Source organism: Periophthalmus magnuspinnatus, chromosome 20, assembly GCF_009829125.3.
Source record: "Periophthalmus magnuspinnatus isolate fPerMag1 chromosome 20, fPerMag1.2.pri, whole genome shotgun sequence".
In the NCBI taxonomy this organism is placed as follows: domain Eukaryota; kingdom Metazoa; phylum Chordata; class Actinopteri; order Gobiiformes; family Gobiidae; genus Periophthalmus; species Periophthalmus magnuspinnatus.
Window position 1 is genome coordinate 14,749,360 of NC_047145.1, and position 18,931 is coordinate 14,768,290.

The following is an 18,931-nucleotide window of genomic DNA, read 5'->3' on the forward strand; positions in this document are numbered from 1 at the left end:
TTTTACTTCTAATATGGAGCTATATGTCACTACAAATATAATTACTGCTAGTACATTGCTACTGCTGCTCCTAGCCAGTTACATTCGATTGTTATTTCTATTTGATTTCATGTTTTTATTGACCCTTCACATCAAAGCAAGACTTTGTTTATATAGAAATATAGAAATTTTTTACTAGTAAATATATTTGAAAATGTCTTAAGGTATTTGTTAACAAGAGTGTAATTTTATCTGTTTTATCTGTTTTGTTTTAATTTGTTTATGACGTTCCTGGTTTAGGCATTAGGTTTTCACAGTTTTTATCATTATTATTCAGATAATCCAGCCCAGCAACCATCTCAACCAATCAGTAACCACCCCTTCTCACTCCTCAACCAATCACAATTCAGCAGCCACCAGCGGAACTTTTTAGTAGTAGTTAGTGTTGTGTTCGGGACAGTCGCACCAGCTCTCCTTCCCAACTTTAAATGTTTTTCCTTTACTTCATCTACAATTGTTCATGTGTCCTTGAGAACGTAAATTAATCTCAGTATTATAAGTATTTGTAGTTCATATGCGTCAATCCAGCCTTAATTAGGTCTGTTTCCTTAGTCCGCGTTGCTGTTACGCAACTTGCGCCAGTGATGCATTCACGGACCGGCAGACCTCTGTATTTTCACTGCTTTCTGCTGCCGTCTGTGGTGCATTCAAGGACAGTTGGAATTTTGTACTTTAGGCGAGAAAGTGCCATTCTCTGACTCTTAGTTCGTTATTGCTTTGTATTATATCTGTAGCTTTTTTCTAATGCGTTCTGTATTCTATATTGTGTATTTACATGTTTGTTATGTTTATTAATACCACATATCTGATATTTAATTTGTTGTATCATTCATCACATTCATAGCATTTATTTTCTGCCTTTTAGAAACCATGAACAGACATGAGCAACCATGGACAACTATGAGCATGAATCATGAATATGAGCATAAACCATAAACACAACTTCAATAAAGAGTGGTAGAGTGAGGATTGGCGTCTGGTCACTTTGTTCTTGCCGAACAACCTGGGGAGATTGTGGATACTAAACTAGTCCTAAATACAGTCCTTTCCTGAGGGCACAAGTTTGGGTTTCTTCCCAGCACCTCATTTACATGGTCCTTCGAGCCGGATCCGCAGTTTCCTCAGTCCAATCATGTCTCGTCCTCGTCGTGATGTCCGTCGTCCCCGGTATCTCGATGATTTCCTGGTGTCTCTCCCAAGACGTCAACTCGACTCCGACACACTCCGTGACCACTCCACCGAGGGAGCAGCTCCTCATCCTCCTGTATCACCTGTTTCTCCAGCACAAGAGAGACCTGCGCCACAAACCCTCAACTCCGAGGCAGTCCTATCAGCTCTACGGGAAATGAAAGAGGACAATATTCAGATCAAGCGAGAGATGCAATCTCTCTTCAGCTCCCTCTCTCTGGGCTCTGGTCCTTGGCCTCATCAGTCAAGTCAATGGCAGTCTACTCAGTTTGAGAGCAGCGCAGCATCACATCTACCACATCATTCTCCGGAGTGCACTTCCACCCCTCATAGCTACAGTAGAGGTCCTGTGGATGTTCCTCCACCACCATGGCCTGATGCACCTCTTCTTCCTCCGTCAGATTATCCATTGCCTCCACCTCCTCCTCCTGTCTCATATTTTCCTTCTCCTACAGATGAATCTTTGCCTCCTCCTCCTGTCTCATATCTTTCCTCTTACAACTCAAGGCTACATGCCACTCCAGAGTATCTTGAGCCATACACGCCCCCTCCAGTGCCACCTACTGTTGAGACCTCATACAGAGGGCCAAAGCCTCATATTCCCCTGTTTACTGATGATGACCCACGTCAGTTTGCCCGCCTTAAGATCGCCCTGGACAATATCTTGCCCAAAGATGCTACTGAGCATTTTAAATATCAAATCTTAGTTGATCATCTCAAGCTAGAAGATGCTCTCCTCATAGCCGACTCATATAGTAACAGTTCAGCCCCCTACTCCAAGACCATGGCTTCACTCACAGAAATGTATGGACAGCCCCACAAACTGGCATTACAGCGTATCAATGAGGTCCTAGCCGAGCCTCCAGTCAGAAGTGGCGACAGTCGTGGGTTCCGTCACTTCGGGCTCAAGGTTAGAGCACTCGTAGGAATGTTGGAGCAGTTAGGAAGAGAGGGCAGGGCAGAGTTGGAATGTGGGTCACACACTTCACGTCTTCTGTCCAAACTGCCACACGAACTGAGGGCACAGTTCAAACGTTTCATCGATCCTATTCGCACCCCTATACCCACACTCCTGGACTTTTCTGACTGGCTTGAGTATGAAGTCCGTGTTCAGGATGAGTATGCTCCACCTCATCACTCGCGCCCCTTACGAGATGACCGTCAGAAAGTTATGAAGCCCAAGTTGCAGAGACCCAGTGTACGCCCTACCACAGTATTACTTGGCTCTGATCCTTCTCCTACGTCCCCAAAGCCTCCATCGCAGGTGCGACCTCAGTTTACCTCACTGCCAGAGCAGCCCAAGAAGTACTGCCCCTATTGTAATAACATGCAACACTATTTCAATCAATGTCCAGAGTTCAAGAACTTTTCTACTGAACAAAGAACTGCCTGGATCAAAACAGGGAGGCGTTGTTGGAGATGTGGCAGAAACCATTTAGCATCTCAGTGCTATCTCAAGGCCAAGTGCCACCAGTGCAGTCAAACCCATCTCGATATTCTCCATGAAGTCAACTCTTCCACTGCAGGTAAACCAGAGCAATCAGTTCCAGGTGTGCAACCGGTCACTTATTACTTAGATCCAGATCGCAGAAGCAGCTGTGTTCTCCTGAAAATGGTCAAAGTTATCCTCCACAATGGCCAGCACAGCCTTGAAACTTATGCCATTCTAGATGATGGCTCGGAGCGCACAATCATCCTCCATGGTGCTGCCCAAGAGCTGCATCTTCATGGTCAAAAGGAAGACCTGGCACTTAAGACTATACGTCAAGACCTCACTACTGTGTCAGGCAGGTCAGTGTCCTTCAGCATATCATCCGCTATCCATCCTCAGAAACGCTTTCTCATACGTAGAGCCTTCACAGCAACTGAGCTCGGGCTCTCTAAGCATTCTCATCCTGCCGAGGCTCTTCAAAAAACATATCGCCACCTGAAAGATCTCCCACTCCATTCCTTCAGCCAAGCTCAGCCACTACTCCTCATCGGTTCAGATTACCCTCATCTCCTCACACCAGTTGAGCGTGTGCGCTTAGGACCACCAGGGGGTCCAGCTGCACTAAAGACGCGCCTTGGATGGACTCTACAAGGTCCTGCCAAAGTCCTGCTGCACCAGTCCTCCACACCTCAGTGTCTCCTCATAAACACAGCCCCTTCATCTGCCGACTTACTCAGCCACGTCTCCAGATTGTGGCAGATGGACATTTTACCATACTGCAATGAGAAGCTGATCACTAGATCAAAGCAGGACAACGCAGCCATCAAACTTCTTGAGGAGAAAACAACCAGAATCAAAGTTGACAGCGTCAACAGATATGCCACCCCCCTGCTGTGGAAAGAAGGACTTCCCCCCCTCAATGCACGAAAGGAAGCAGTCATGGGTCACCTGCGTGGTACAGAGATCCGCCTCTCCAGAGACCCTGCCAAAGCAGATTCCTATAAACAGGAGATCACAAAGTTGTTAGACTCACGTTACATCAGAAAGATCACCTCACCTGAAGAGCAGAGCATTAGTTCCTGGTATATTCCACATCACATGGTCCATCACAATGGCAAAGACCGCATTGTCTTTAACTGTTCGTTCACTTTCCAAAACAACAACCTTAATGAACATTTGCTTCCAGGGCCCACATTAGGCGCCACTCTTCTCGGGGTCCTGCTCCGTTTCAGACAGTACCCCATTGCAGTAAGCAGTGACATTAAGGGAATGTTTCATCAGGTTCGCCTTTTGCCAGAAGATCAACCCTTCCTCCGCTTTATCTGGCGGGATATGAACCGCAGCTCCAAGCCGGACATCTACCAATGGCAGGTTCTTCCTTTCGGCACCACTTGTAGTCCTTGCTGCGCAACCTTTGCCCTCCAAAAGCATGTCTTCGATCACAGTAGTCCTGATGAAGATACTCGACATTCAGTTGAGAACTGTTTCTATGTGGATAATCTTCTTCAAAGCTTCTCATCTGTTAAAGAAGCAAAAAAGCTTGTCACTAAGCTACAGGCTCTCCTCCAGTCTGGTGGCTTTGAACTGAGACAGTGGGCCAGCAATGTTCCAGACATCATCAGTAATATGCCACCTGAGCTCAAGTCAGAAAGTAGAGAACTGTGGCTATCCATGGACGGTGTAGACCCTCCAGAGCGAACTCTGGGGCTGCACTGGCACTGCAGAACTGACACCATCACATATCGTCTCCGCCACACGGAACAGCCTCTGCCCACAATGCGCAACATATATCGAGTCCTAGCCAGACAATATGACCCCCTAGGACTGCTTATTCCCTACACTACCCGAGCAAAGATCCTGGTGCAGAACCTCTGGCGGAAGAAACGTGACTGGGACGATCCTCACCTTCCTGAGGACTTGCTTCACCTGTGGGATGCCTGGGTGAGTGAGCTTCATATCCTACCCAGTATCTCCATCAATCGCTGTTATGTCTACTCGGATACAGACCTCGCATCCGCAACTCAGAGCATCCACATCTTCTCAGACGCGTCAGAAAGAGCATATGGGTCTGTCGCGTACCTACGCACCGTCGACAGTAAAGGTGAAGTCCACGTGGAATTCCTTGCTGCCCGTTCACGTGTTGCCCCAGTTCGCCAGCAGTCCATTCCAAGGCTGGAACTTTGCGCTGCCCATACCGGTGCTCAGCTTGGTGCAGTTCTGAAACGAGAGCTCACTGTCCCCATCTCATCTGTCACCTACTGGACCGACTCTATGACAGTGTTGAACTGGCTGCAGTCTCCTTCATGCCGCTATAAAGTTTTTGTCGGTGCCAGGGTAGCAGATATCCAGGAGCTAACAGAGTGCAGCTCATGGCGCTATGTCCACTCCAGTGAGAACCCCGCTGATGATATCACCCGCGGATTGACACTCTCACAGATACAGGGTCACAGCCGCTGGAGTAACGGACCCTCCTTCCTTCGAGAGAGTGAATCATCATGGCCTCCTTCTCCAGTGATATCCTGCCCCGATGATCCAGTCGAGCTGCGGAAGGCAAAGTTCTGTGGCCTCATCACTACTCTCTCACACCCATCTCTGCCTGAGGCCAGCCAGTTTAACAACTTCAAAGAGCTACTAGAGGCTACAGTCAGAGTATGTCACGGGGCGGCCACAGATCCCAAGCCTACTGCTGAATCATTCAGACACGCTGAACTGTCACTCCTCAGACAGGTGCAAAGTGAATGCTTTCCCGAAGAATTTGCTCTTCTTTCCTCCCAAAAGCCCATTCCATCCAGCAGCAGACTCCTCACTTTAGCTCCAGAATATGATCCAGAGACTCAGTTGATCAGGGTTGGGGGCCGACTAAGACGCTGTGACTCCCTCAGCTCAGAGACATTACACCCCATTGTTCTTGACCCTCATCATCTCATCACCAAATTGATCATTGCAGATTATGACAACAAGCTGGCCCATCCAGGTACAGAAAGAGTTTTTGCTGAACTTCGGAGAAAGTTCTGGATTTTGCGTGGCAGAGAAGCAGTCCGCAAACATCAGCATAACTGTTCAGAATGTCGTAAATGGCGGGGTCAACCCATCATTCCTAAAATGGCTGACCTCCCACCTTCCAGCTTACGCCTACACCAGCCAGCGTTTTACTCTACTGGGATGGACTGTTTTGGACCCTTTCTCATCAAGGTTGGGAGGCGCAATGAAAAAAGATGGGGCATAATATTCAAATGTCTCACCACACACGCAGTGTACCTAGATCTGCTGGCCAGCATGGACACTGATTCATTCCTCATGAGCCTACGGCGCTTCATTTCCAGACGGGGCAAGCCTCACGAGCTACTATCTGATCAAGGCACCAACTTTAAAGGTGGCAGCTCAGAACTTCAGGAAGCCTTCAATGCACTTGCCCCTGATCTTCAGTCTCAACTTGCAAGCCAGCAAATCCACTTTCGTTTTAATCCACCAAGTGCTCCTCATTTTGGTGGTTCCTGGGAGCGGGAAATCCGCTCCATCAAGTCAGCACTGCACACAATGCTGGGCTCTCAGACAGTCACTGAAGAAGTTCTGAGAACCATCCTCACTGAAGTAGAGAGCATCATCAACTCAAAACCCCTCGGTTACACATCTTCAGATGTGGCAGATCCAGATCCTATCACTCCCAACATGTTGCTGATGGGGCGGCTAGACTCATCCACTCCGCAGGTGGTGTATCCAGACACAGAGCTCCTTAGCCGCCGCCGATGGAGACACTGTCAAGCCTTATCGGACCAGTTTTGGATCCATTTCATCAGGAACTACTTACCATCCCTTCAGAATCGCTCTAAGTGGCATCGTGACCTTGAGGACATCAGTGTTGGTGACATTGTTCTTATTGTGGATCAGCAGCTCCCGCGTGCTCTGTGGCTTGTTGGCAAAGTCACAGTCGTTTTCCCAGGAACCGACGGCAGGGTTCGCACTTGTCAAGTGCAGGTCGGAAACAAGATTTATACTAGACCTGTGGCCAAGCTCATAAGGCTTCCTTCTCTCCCACAGGATGTTCCTAACTGACACTGTGCAACTTTGCTCCTCAAAGTTGGGGGCGGCTGTTAACAAGAGTGTAATTTTATCTGTTTTATCTGTTTTGTTTTAATTTGTTTATGACGTTCCTGGTTTAGGCATTAGGTTTTCACAGTTTTTATCATTATTATTCAGATAATCCAGCCCAGCAACCATCTCAACCAATCAGTAACCACCCCTTCTCACTCCTCAACCAATCACAATTCAGCAGCCACCAGCGGAACTTTTTAGTAGTAGTTAGTGTTGTGTTCGGGACAGTCGCACCAGCTCTCCTTCCCAACTTTAAATGTTTTTCCTTTACTTCATCTACAATTGTTCATGTGTCCTTGAGAACGTAAGTTAATCTCAGTATTATAAGTATTTGTAGTTCATATGCGTCAATCCAGCCTTAATTAGGTCTGTTTCCTTAGTCCGCGTTGCTGTTACGCAACTTGCGCCAGTGATGCATTCACGGACCGGCAGACCTCTGTATTTTCACTGCTTTCTGCTGCCGTCTGTGGTGCATTCAAGGACAGTTGGAATTTTGTACTTTAGGCGAGAAAGTGCCATTCTCTGACTCTTAGTTCGTTATTGCTTTGTATTATATCTGTAGCTTTTTTCTAATGCGTTCTGTATTCTATATTGTGTATTTACATGTTTGTTATGTTTATTAATACCACATATCTGATATTTAATTTGTTGTATCATTCATCACATTCATAGCATTTATTTTCTGCCTTTTAGAAACCATGAACAGACATGAGCAACCATGGACAACTATGAGCATGAATCATGAATATGAGCATAAACCATAAACACAACTTCAATAAAGAGTGGTAGAGTGAGGATTGGCGTCTGGTCACTTTGTTCTTGCCGAACAACCTGGGGAGATTGTGGATACTAAACTAGTCCTAAATACAGTCCTTTCCTGAGGGCACAAGTTTGGGTTTCTTCCCAGCACCTCATTTACAGTATTGCTATTTGACTTTATTTTCAGATTTCTTGCATCAGTGTCACTCTAGTTTCTCACAAGTTCTAGCTCTAGTCTTTCTGTCCACACTCACTTGATTTTGTTGCATTGCTGTGTTGTTCTTTAACAAGCTAACAGACTGAAGTCTGGTAGCTTGTTAGCTTGAGTTTGTGAGACCTTAATACTGCTGTTAATTTGTTTACCTTGATCAAATAGAGTCCTTTACGGCAGAATTTCTCCCCCAGATCCTGTTCCCAGGGCCCCTATAACTCAAACACTGCTTCTCCATTTGTCTGAGTAAGACCTGACAGTCTCTCTAATTAGGTTGGTTTTGACAAAAGAGTAGTCTGACCAGAACTGAATGCATCAGTGCAATTACACCGGTGTTTGTATAAGCAATAGTGCATTTGGGCCATAAGGTAAAATAAGGTAAATGTAAAAGAGTACTGAAGAAACCTTGTCTTGATTTGAAGAGGAAAAGTACCACCATTGCCATATTGGCAAAGAGACCAAGGACAACACCTGCTGGCACATTGAGAAAGGGAGCTGCTGAAGCATCGAAGTTGGTTATTAGGAAAAACAATTAAGTGAAGTTGGACTTGAAAATACATAAGAGGACTTCTAATTTGTCAATGACATTCTGCTGTTGGACCACAATTTTTTGTTGTTGTTTTTTTAGCTATAGCTTGTGGAGAAGGATTACTCAAACAAATAAGTTAAAATCGGTTGTTAGAATATTAAATCTTCTTATTTATATTAAATATATTATATTTTTTACAATTTTCATGAAATATTCGATTATATTTAACAGAACAGTGAAGTTAGATAGTACCTCATAACTAATGAGTAATTTTTGCATTTTTAATTTAATTTTTGTTTTGTTTTGGCCATCCTATAGCCTCTGCTGATATTCCAGCCCTTCAACATAAACCAGAAACACAGATAAATGTGCACATCCCTGACAGCCCAGCGGGCTGAAACACATGCCACATAATCCCCCCTAGAATCAGTCTAAAGGCACTCTTCACACTATGACAATGCTAAATGTCCTCTTTGTCACAGATACTGCTTCTATCTGCTTCGCTCCTGGCTCTTATGTGGCTCACGGTTTGATTTATTAAAACTTCAAATATCCATGCGATCAAATATTTATATATCAAGTGGATTTCATAATATTACAATCAAAAGTAATCTTTCACCTGATGTCTTATGCAAATTCCTACGCACTGACTGACTGGTCATTGACCAATGTTCCCACTCTATGCTGTAAGATCTATAGTTATTACAGCCGTGTGGTTATAGCCCCTGCCCAGAAAAGTGATCCATGGTGAAATTATAGTTTGTCATTAATCTGGTCATCTTCAGACCTGAGGTTTGATAAAATGTCTATAATACTCTCCTACTAATGTTGGCACAAAACTCCAAACAGTCAATTTTTTGTTTTAATCACAATTTTCTTTGTTTGGGCATAACTGACTCACAAATGGCAAGGCAAGACAAGTTTATTTGTATAGCACAATTCGTACACAAGGTAATTCAAAGTGCTTTACAGAATAAGAAAGACATTAAAATCACACAAATCAAAACATAAATAATCACCCAATCTGCAACTCTCTCACCCACTCGTTTGCACCCTTTAAAAACTCTCTCTCGCACTCTTTAAACACTGTCTTGCTCAGTTTAAGAACTTTCCCATTACTTTACAAAAAACTTTCCTGTCACTTTACTATGTCTAATAAAGTCCGTCAGTCCATGTTTCTTTTGTCATCATAAAATTATCATTAAAGGAGAAAAGTGCAGAATAAAAACCTTTCAGTCGTATCCACAGCGAAACAGAACCATTTTGAGCCTGGATTTAAATATTGTCAAAGTGGAACAGTCTTCCTGAAGATGTGAGACAGTCCTCTAAGTTTTAGCTGCATAAAACTGAAACGCTGATTCCCCATGTTTAGTCCTGACTCTGGGCACCAGCAGGAGGCCGGTCCCTGAAGTCCTCAAAATGCTTAACACATTTAATATAAATTTTCTCTCTCTCTCTCTCTGTATATGTGTATGTATGTATATATATATATATATATATCAGTCAGTAGTCATAGTGGTCAGTAGCCAACCATTGTTTTCTCTGGTGCCATTAGAGTCTGGTGCAGACAGACAAACAGCCAACCCAGCACAGACTTCCTGCCTCACTGTTAAACTGCACTTTATAAACTCGCACAATCACAATTCACCATGGATACACCTCCTGTCACTAACACTATGCATACAGTATGTACTTTAGTGCGGTGCTGTAGACAGCAGTGGCAGGAGGGTCACCGCGAGGGCCCTTTATTTAGGTCACATTTGGAGCTGGAGCCGCCAACAGAAGGGAGCTCTGTCCAGGCTCATGAATACCCTTAGTCTGACACCGCCCGCTTTTGAGAGCCCAGAGTGGAGTGGACACTATTAGGGGAGAAAGCAGTAAAAAGCAATGCATTTTTTGAAATCTATTATCCAAAATGCAAAATTAACTTTTAATCTTGTTTATGACATTTTCAACAATACTCATTTTTTATGTATTTATTTATATTTTATATATTTATGATTTATTAATTTTTTATGTAACAATTTCACAATAAAAAATCATTTGTTTTATATGGCGTGTCCTAGGTGCTTTATCATTTTAGACAGTATTGATTCAATCCCCATTCTGTGTCTTTAGTCCCAAATGCTCAGGTTAGACTGATGAAAACATGGCTGACAATCTAAGCCTATTCCCACAACCACCAATCACTTACTTAAACGCTAGTTTCATGCACAGCAAGGTGCACCTGTCTTGCCCAATGACACAAAAATCTGCTCTGATCGGAGAAGGGATTGAATTGCCAGTCGTATTTTTTTTAAATGGACTAGATGTGTTTTGTGCATCAATTAATATACTAAGATGTATATTACCTTTTGGTGTATTCTGAAATGCATTGAATACCAATGCTATGGGACTATTTGTATACCATCATAATAATTCCACTGCAGATTTAGTGGATGCTCATGCTGCATTTGTATTTCTAAGAATGCTTTGGTCTTTTGTGTGTAGGTAATTGAATGAATAATTTCCCCAGTTTTCAATTAATTTAGCCACCGTTTCATAGCCAAGTAATATTACGCTCCATACTTCTTGATTCATGCGTGTATAAAAATCCAATGTTTATATTACCTGCTGTATACGCTGTGTTCTGACAAGACATTTCATTCCACAGTGCAGTCTCCCTCATTTTCCCCTGTTATGTCTGTCCCTCTTTTATTTACCGCTCTGTCCTTTGCTAGCGTATTATGAATTGCAGTAATGAATTCCTTGAGCAACAGCGCACATGGTCTCCTATTATCACTTTATTAGTTGGACCTCCAGTCAGTGGGTTCAGCAGCCAGCCCCCACTGCCCACAAAGGGTGTAGACTACTAGTATACCTTGAAAAGATGCAATTGTTTTGTTAGGAAAAGAGTCCATTATGTACCATTGCATCTTGTCATATGTTAATGTTGGCTTTTTATAGCACAAATTGGAGCTCAAAAATAGATCCAAGCTTTGTTCTTTGTTTCGCTTCTTAATATCTTGTGTCACCTTTTCACTGATTCCACTCAGGCAAATGGAGAAGGGATAGAGATAGCTGGAGGACAGATTTGGATGTCAGAGATCACATGCTGAGTTGCTATATTTAGATGCGGCCGTTTTGAAGTTTTGAAGGACAAAAATACTGGCAAAGAAGAAAGGGTTCTCCTCTTGTCAGCATCAGCAAGTTCTCTCAAGTGTGAAGGGGTGCCAAAAAGTGTACTCTTCAAATTAAGGGAGACAAGGCAGCCACGCTCTGAATCTAAGCAAATAAAAGATATTTATAATTCTGTCAGCATCTTGGCTTGCCTGTTTATCCTAATACCTTTGTGTGTTTGCAGGGTTGACGTGGGGCCAGGCTTCCTGTTGGATGTGCACCTCAAGCCCTCAGCCACTATGACGATGAAAGGCCTGTCCACCAGCCGCAGTCACCACCATGTGACTTGTGACCCCTCCTACGACTCCATGACACTGGGCCACGGAGATCGGCGCTCCTACTTCCTCACCTCTCCAGAGCCTCACCCGTCCGACCACTCGTGCTTCTCACAAAAGAATTCCTTTGGGCCAGATTGCGCGCCCTATCCCGACCTTGCTAGCTGCACCTTCCCGCGCAGACACTACAGCTCGCACCATGAGCTTAAAAACGAGTGCAATGCGGTGGTGCCTTATACGGGGAATGCTAAAGGGAACGCTGGAGGTGCCAATAATAATCGTTCGACCACGCTAGAGCAGTTTGAACATCAAGGGCCTGTGCGGAGAGAAGGCTACCACACGCTGCAATACAAGCGGACAGCCATAGAACACCAACGCAGCGATAGCCCTGGTCGAATCCGCCATCTTGTCCACTCCGTCCAAAAGTTATTCACCAAGTCGCACTCTTTGGAGGGGCCAGGGTCCGGGCCGGGAGGAGGGGGCAGTGGGAAGATGAACGGCAGCAAATCTAGCCCAGATGACCCTCCATCCTCCTCCGGAACTCTCAAGCACAGCAAGAGGAGTAAAAGCAAAGACCGCTCCAAGTCCGAACCCAAAATGCGAACGGCGATATCGGGATACTGGAGTTCGGACGACACACTTGATCGCGAGATGTGCCTCTACCATCACCACCATGGGAGCAGCAGCGGTGGCATCCCTTCTGGGGTCATGACCATGGGAAGGCATCCGGATAAATCTCAGTCGCAATACTTCATGGAGTCCTACAACACCATCAGCGCCCACTCTCTGAAGACATCGCGCAGCAACAATGACGTCAAGTGCTCCTCCTGCTCTGGGGGTGGCTCTGTTCTACCCCTGGTCCCTGCGTTGGAGGGTCCTGTGCAGGTGAAGAAGAGCTCATGGTCATCCACTCTGACGGTGAGCAGGGCCAGGGAGGTCTACCAGAAAGCCTCGGTCAACCTAGATAAGGCTCTAGTCAAAGCAGAGCAAGGGCGCACCTGCCACTTTCTACAGGTAGGAGATCCCAGAATTCCACCTCTGGCATGTTAAGCTTCATGCATCATCTACTGCCAGCTGCTCTTGTCTGTATTTGTATGTGTGTTGTTCAATGCTGAGCAGACAGGTGGCGCTAGGGGGCAAGTGGACAGGTCCCTCCATCTTATCTCTCATTATCAGCAGTCACTGGGTGCTGTCATGTGCTCCTGATTGTGCATGAACGAGCATGTCACTGTTTATACAGTCATTTCTAAATGAATGATAGCATACTTGCCCTTCACTGTTATGCATGTTGATTACTGAGCTTACTGGTATGCACTGTTATCTGTCATCACCCTTAACAACCATGAGACCACATTTAGAAGATGTCCACAATTATTGAAATTAGAAAGAGGAAACTGTAATAGTAATCACTAAACTAAGAATCACATGTGATCTTAACTACACCCATTGCAGTTTTTACTATTGATAAGATTCTATAGAGAGAGTATTTTCTTACCATGGCATTATTATTTGAAAATACTGCTACTATGAGATATACAGGTGCTCAACGTGACTTTTTCATGAGTAAAGTTTTGCCCCAGTCCAAATATACTGTATTGCTTTTAGGGTCAAAATGAGTGTACTATGTGCTGTCTGCATATAGTTAAGCATTCATATGTATTCGAACCAGGTAGGCCGCTGCACTGTTGTTGTTTAGCAATGGAGTGATGCCAAAACTACGTTGTGGCCTCTGAAAGGTGTAACAAGTGCTTATAAACTCATTACAGTGAAAAATTAGATGGCTTGGAAGCATTAGGAAAACTCATTTAAATAAATTGCAGCCTTTGCAATTTGCTGATTATCACCATTCAAATTTCAGTTTGTTTCCACTGGTTGATTTTGGACCATATTGGTATGGGCCACAAGTGTCTCCACTATCTAAAGTAAACCATACTGTCCTATTTAAGGGGGCCAAAGCAGACCTTGGGGCGTACTAGCTCCCAGAGGGGTCAGGGGGCTGTACGGTACGGCTCCAGACGACCAAACAAGATGATTGGACAAGAGAGAATGCAGAGTCAGGTGAAAACAAGACAGCAAAATGTTGTAACACGTGACTGCTTTAACCAATCAGCGCTTGAGCTTAGCTAGAGCGGACTAGAGCTGAAGTTAACGATTAAGAAGCGTTTTTTAAGGCAACAGACAGATTATACATAGATCCATGTGGTTTGGTCCCTATAGAATTTTTTGCTCAGGGTCACATAAACAATGTGCGTACCAAATTTAATTGGATTATGACAAACACATTTTTTTTTATTATTTCTCATTGATTTTTTGAGGTGTGGCCATGCAAATGTTGATGTAGATGTGGTCGGTGTCATAGGGTGTGGTCTTCATCAACCTTTTTGTTCAGAAATACAAATAGAATAGGGCTATTACATGAGTGTAAGGTGGACATCCCTCGTTATAAAACAATATCACTCTTCTGAGCTTGGTTAACTTGGTCCTCAATAGACTACAACCATTCTGGAGACTTCAGGCTTGGTTTGTTCAGGTACTCCATCCAGAGGTTTTGTAACAAGCCAGAGAAAAATTAGGAAATGGGGGGGGGGTTGCTCCAGCCACATATTATATTGCAGTCCATTGTATAATCCAACAGGGCTTTGGTGAATATTTCCCTCTTGTTTGGCATTAAAGTAGATTAGTCCAAGTTAGAAATGATTCCATTGCAAACCAAACTGACTGAGGGTGCATCTGAGTTCTAAGTTTCATTATTTATCCCGCCTCAAATGAGGGTGCAAACCTTTATAAATGAGGTTGCAATGCACCTTTTGGCATCCCTGTAGACTGGGGCTCCAGTGGCGGATATAGACTTTTATATGAAGGATGGCAGGGGGATGACATGTTGTTCATTATAATAATATATAATAATATAATGATTATTTAAAACAATTTAATCGCGGATGCAGTGAGTTAATTCAGTTATCTTTGCAGTATTTTAAGGATTGTATTTTATGGTGACGGTGGCTGGTATGGTGTGTATTAACGTAGACCACCAACTCTGTAGTCAAAGAAAAGGCTGAGATTTATTTTTAACACGCTAGTAGTTTGAACAAAAAAAAACAAACAGCTAGAAAGTCAATTCAATTGTTTCTGTTGAACAAACTAGAACTCTAGACTAGAACTAGAAAACTAGAAATCTGTGCATAATGCTTTTACTCTTTACTCTGAAAGTACCTTTTTAAATGTATGTCAATACTAATAGTAGTAGATTTTTCTTCTCTGCTTTGCTCTGGTATCTGCACTTTCACTTAAACAACAAAATGTAATACTTCATCCACTAATGAATACTGCTTTACTTGTAACTTACATTTTGATTGTCCCCATAGAAAAATATGTACTCTGCATTTGACTCATCCTTTAATACCACCGGGGCAAACTATCAGGAGCCATGCACTCATCTCCAGGTTTTGAGCTTATCTTCATTGGCAGTGATAGCAGTAGTGGACTCAAAAAAAGAAAATGAAAAATAGCTGGTTTTGAGCCTTGTTTGTTGAGTTCAGTCTCTCAGATGTGAAGTGTGTCTGTCCTCTGCAGTGCTCATCCGGAAATGACCTGTCCTAAGTACAAGTATTCCATTATATACGGTTTTATAGATATTATGGAACTTACGGGAACATTCTGACTGATGAATATGCAAAATAGGCTCATTATTTTTCAAAATCATGAGATTTACTCCAATACAATAATTAGTACAAAATGTGAATGTGACAGGAGTATAAAAAGATATATGTAATGGCATTACCTGATGCGTAATATTAAAGTCAGTTGAGAACTTTGCTGCAAGCTTCATGATTTCATCATTTGAATTTCCTCGGGGATCAATAAAGTATCTACCAATGTCTTTTTAAACAAATTACAAGTACATTCAACTCAGTTATGTAGTTTACATTTAATCAAATCTAATGTAACATTAAATGTAGTTCTGATTTATAAAACATCTTTTATTTATTTTCTAAATCTACATCACTCATTCTGCCAATATCCCCTCAGAGGAATATCAGTCAACAGTAAATGTAGGCTACATTTGATTTATTTTATCCATTTGTTGCAATGGGGATGATAATAATAGTAATTAATTATAATAGCGAGTAGTGATAAAGGGCCCTCACAATTCTTGCGACTGCAGAAGGGCACCTTCTTGTCACCTTGTTGCCCATTATCAAGAGCCTCTCTGTAAATTTTTTCACAGGTTTGCAAATTGATTGACTTTTATCATTTTTTTAGAATAAAATCTGATGAGGGCGCTATAGAGTCTTAAAAAGATAGAGCCCTAATTTACATGTCATTATGGCCAGCTCCAAAATGTGCACACACATTTCATAGAGTCGATTCAAATCCGACGTTTGTGAAACAGTTGTTTTTTTTGTTTTTCCAAAATTTACATTTTTGTCGAAAAATTGCCATGACCATGCCCAACATTTTATTTAAAATGTAATTAATAACATTTTGTTACATAGGGGTTTTATGTCTTGTGGCCAAGTGTTTTTGATGAAAAGTATTTGAGGAGATGTCAAAAGATTATGATGAGTGATTTTGTCAATCCTGGGCTTGATCCAATATGGCCGACTTCTTGTAGGGAAGTCGTAGACACAGACTGTCTTTTGTCTTTTGTTTTGTCTTTTTGTTAATCACAAAAAGACATTTAGTTGCACATATCAGCCATACAATTACGAGTATAATTCAAGTGAACTGTGCCAGTGGAAAAGAGGCTTTATGGGCCAAGTTAAAGCTAATTCTATTTTATGACTCAAATATTAACACAAATTTTACACAAGGTGTGTATGATCACATTATTTTTATTAACTGAGGCAGGGTTGTGCGCTATTGGGAGATCACAAAGAGACAAACAAATGCAGAAATAATAAGCTCCTTTCCCTAAGCCCTGAGCTCCACTTACTATCACACAGACCAGCTCTGTGCTCCTTCTCTCCTGCTTACACTTTCTGTTTTTGGGAAAATAAAATGTTTTACCTCATAGCTATAAGCATTTCCCCCAAGAGAGACTGAAGGAAACAGGTAGAGAGAAAAACAAGGAGGCTGTATAAAAAACATGTGTTTACAATTGGAAATGGAACGACTGAGTGCAGATCAGGCCAGATTCTGGACAAAATAAAAGACAGACACATTAGTACCCTGAGAAGTCCAGTGTGGTTGTGAATTTTAACAACCTGGAAACAAGTAGATTTGAGACGAAAGTTTGTGCCGTGTTCTAACCGGATTTCCTTTCTTGACTTTGTATAGGTGGCTTGAATGGGAACAGCCACACCATTCTTTTACACAGGTTAAAGGCACTGTACTTGATTTTTACTCTTTTTCAGATTCTTAAAAGAAGTTTAAAATTACTTGTTGATTTTAAACTGTTTGCAGTGCTCTAAAGTTATTTCTCACTTTCCTAATGCATTACTAGCATCCTAATTAATCACTGCAGAAAGTTCTTAATTCTTTTCACAACTCTCAGAGACCACAGCGGAGTTTTGCTGTCAAGGTAATGCTAACAACAACTAGCATGTTGATTCTCGGAGGATAAAATGCTTCATAATTAGATGCAGACAATACACAGCGGTCTCATTTTCTGCCATAAGAGCTTTTTTTTTTTTACAGTATATCTTTACTGGGGCAAGAGAAATTTTGCTTAACTACATAGACAAAAATTGGGTACAACCACTCCAAAACGTCTTCAACCTAAGGTAAAGGATGTCGCAACAAACAAGCATGACATCATTAACTTGTCTCTGTTTTCTCAATGGCAGTGAATTTATTTGACGTCAACTGCTTGTCAAGACTTGTGCGTAAAGTGTGGTTGTCCCTAGCATCAAGGTCAGGTCTGTCTCCTAGCTACGCACTCGCTTGTTGAATGATCACTTTTTTTAGGCCTGTATCTTATTTCTTTCTCTCTCGGAGCTGGTGCCCTAACAGCCTCTCACGATGGCACTGCTATGGTTGGGTTCAACAAAAACGCCTTTGTTTTGCCCGGCTCTTCCCCGGTCTATCTTTGTCTCCCTCTCTCTCCTTTTTAGAGATAGGTTGGGGCGTTTTATTTTTACCTTCATTAGCGAGTGTGAAAAGTCAGGAAAAGCAGACAGGGGCCAGACTGCTCCGATGCTTTGTTGAAACAATTAAATGCTTTCAATTGATATTCTGTGAGAAGCTCAGGAAATAGGCTTCTGTAGCCAAACACTCATGGTAGTATCTATATGTATTGAACTTGGATTGGATTTTGTTAGTTTAGTTTCTTTATGGAGATGTATTTATGTATGTTATGAACAGGTGCCTCAAGATGACTGGGGTGGATTCGCTCCTCTGGGAAAAGATGATGAGATCCCATGTCGGAGAATGCGCAGTGGAAGTTACATTAAGGCCATGGCGGAAGAGGACAGCGGAGACTCGGACTGCAGCCCCAAACCCTCTCCCAAAGTCCAAGCAAGACGGGCCAGCTACCTGAAGGCAACGCAGCCATCGCTCACTGAGATGACAACGCTCAAGTGAGTTATTCAACACAACATTTGAATGTACAGAAAAATGGGAGTATATTGCGATAACATGGAGTACTGTTTCATTATAGTACCATCTAATTATTATGCATGTTATTATAGTTAGTAATAAAATGTCTTTGAAAAATCTTGTGGGAACAATGGAAAAAATGGAAAAACTTTGCAAATAAGTTGCAAGAACATATTTGACATACATTATATATTTAGGTTTTGCATTGTTGTTTTTTTTTACATAACTTTTTGTGCAGGTTTGGGTCTGGCTCAAAGGGTAATCTCCTGGTGCACTATGTAACTTTTCTGGTGGAGTGTCTGCCATTTGCTTGTCTCCATGGAGATGTTATTTCTTTGCTTGGAATAATGCCAACAGTATGGCATTAAACTTGTCTCTGTAGAGACAAGTGGGTGATGTCACCAGAGCAGGTTACAGGTCACATCTGTGTCGAGGCAAGCCTGCTCACAGAGAGAATATTTTTCTAGATATTCTTCTCAGTAATTTATGCCATACTGAGCAGTGTTCCAGGCAAAGCAATTACATTTCCATGAAGACCACCAGCAGGTGGCACACTACCTGAACAGAAGACATATATACTGACTTACAGTCACAAGACTGACATTTATTAAAATACTCTTAGTAAGGATACAATTTAGTTTATGCAAAAAGTTAGTGGATAACTTTACTCAAGTCTTGACACATAATTGGCAGTGAAAGAAGCAGTT

The 18,931-nt window shown here is 42.6% G+C and overlaps 1 protein-coding gene across 3 annotated transcripts in view; it reads left to right on the top strand.

Annotated features, from left to right (window-relative positions):
* Window positions 1-18,931, top strand: part of dlgap1b (discs, large (Drosophila) homolog-associated protein 1b) — a 105,924-nt gene that overhangs the window by 47,234 nt on the left and 39,759 nt on the right. For 2 of the 3 annotated variants that reach the window (XM_055229931.1, XM_055229932.1), the window contains exons 3-4: window positions 11,594-12,569; window positions 17,991-18,205. In XM_055229931.1, coding sequence (XP_055085906.1) covers window positions 11,649-12,569; window positions 17,991-18,205 — 1,136 coding nt within the window. In that variant the 5' untranslated portion in view covers window positions 11,594-11,648. Of the gene's footprint in view, window positions 1-11,593; window positions 12,699-17,990; window positions 18,206-18,931 lie in introns of all 3 variants that reach the window. The other variant, XM_033985687.2, reaches the window with a different exon arrangement.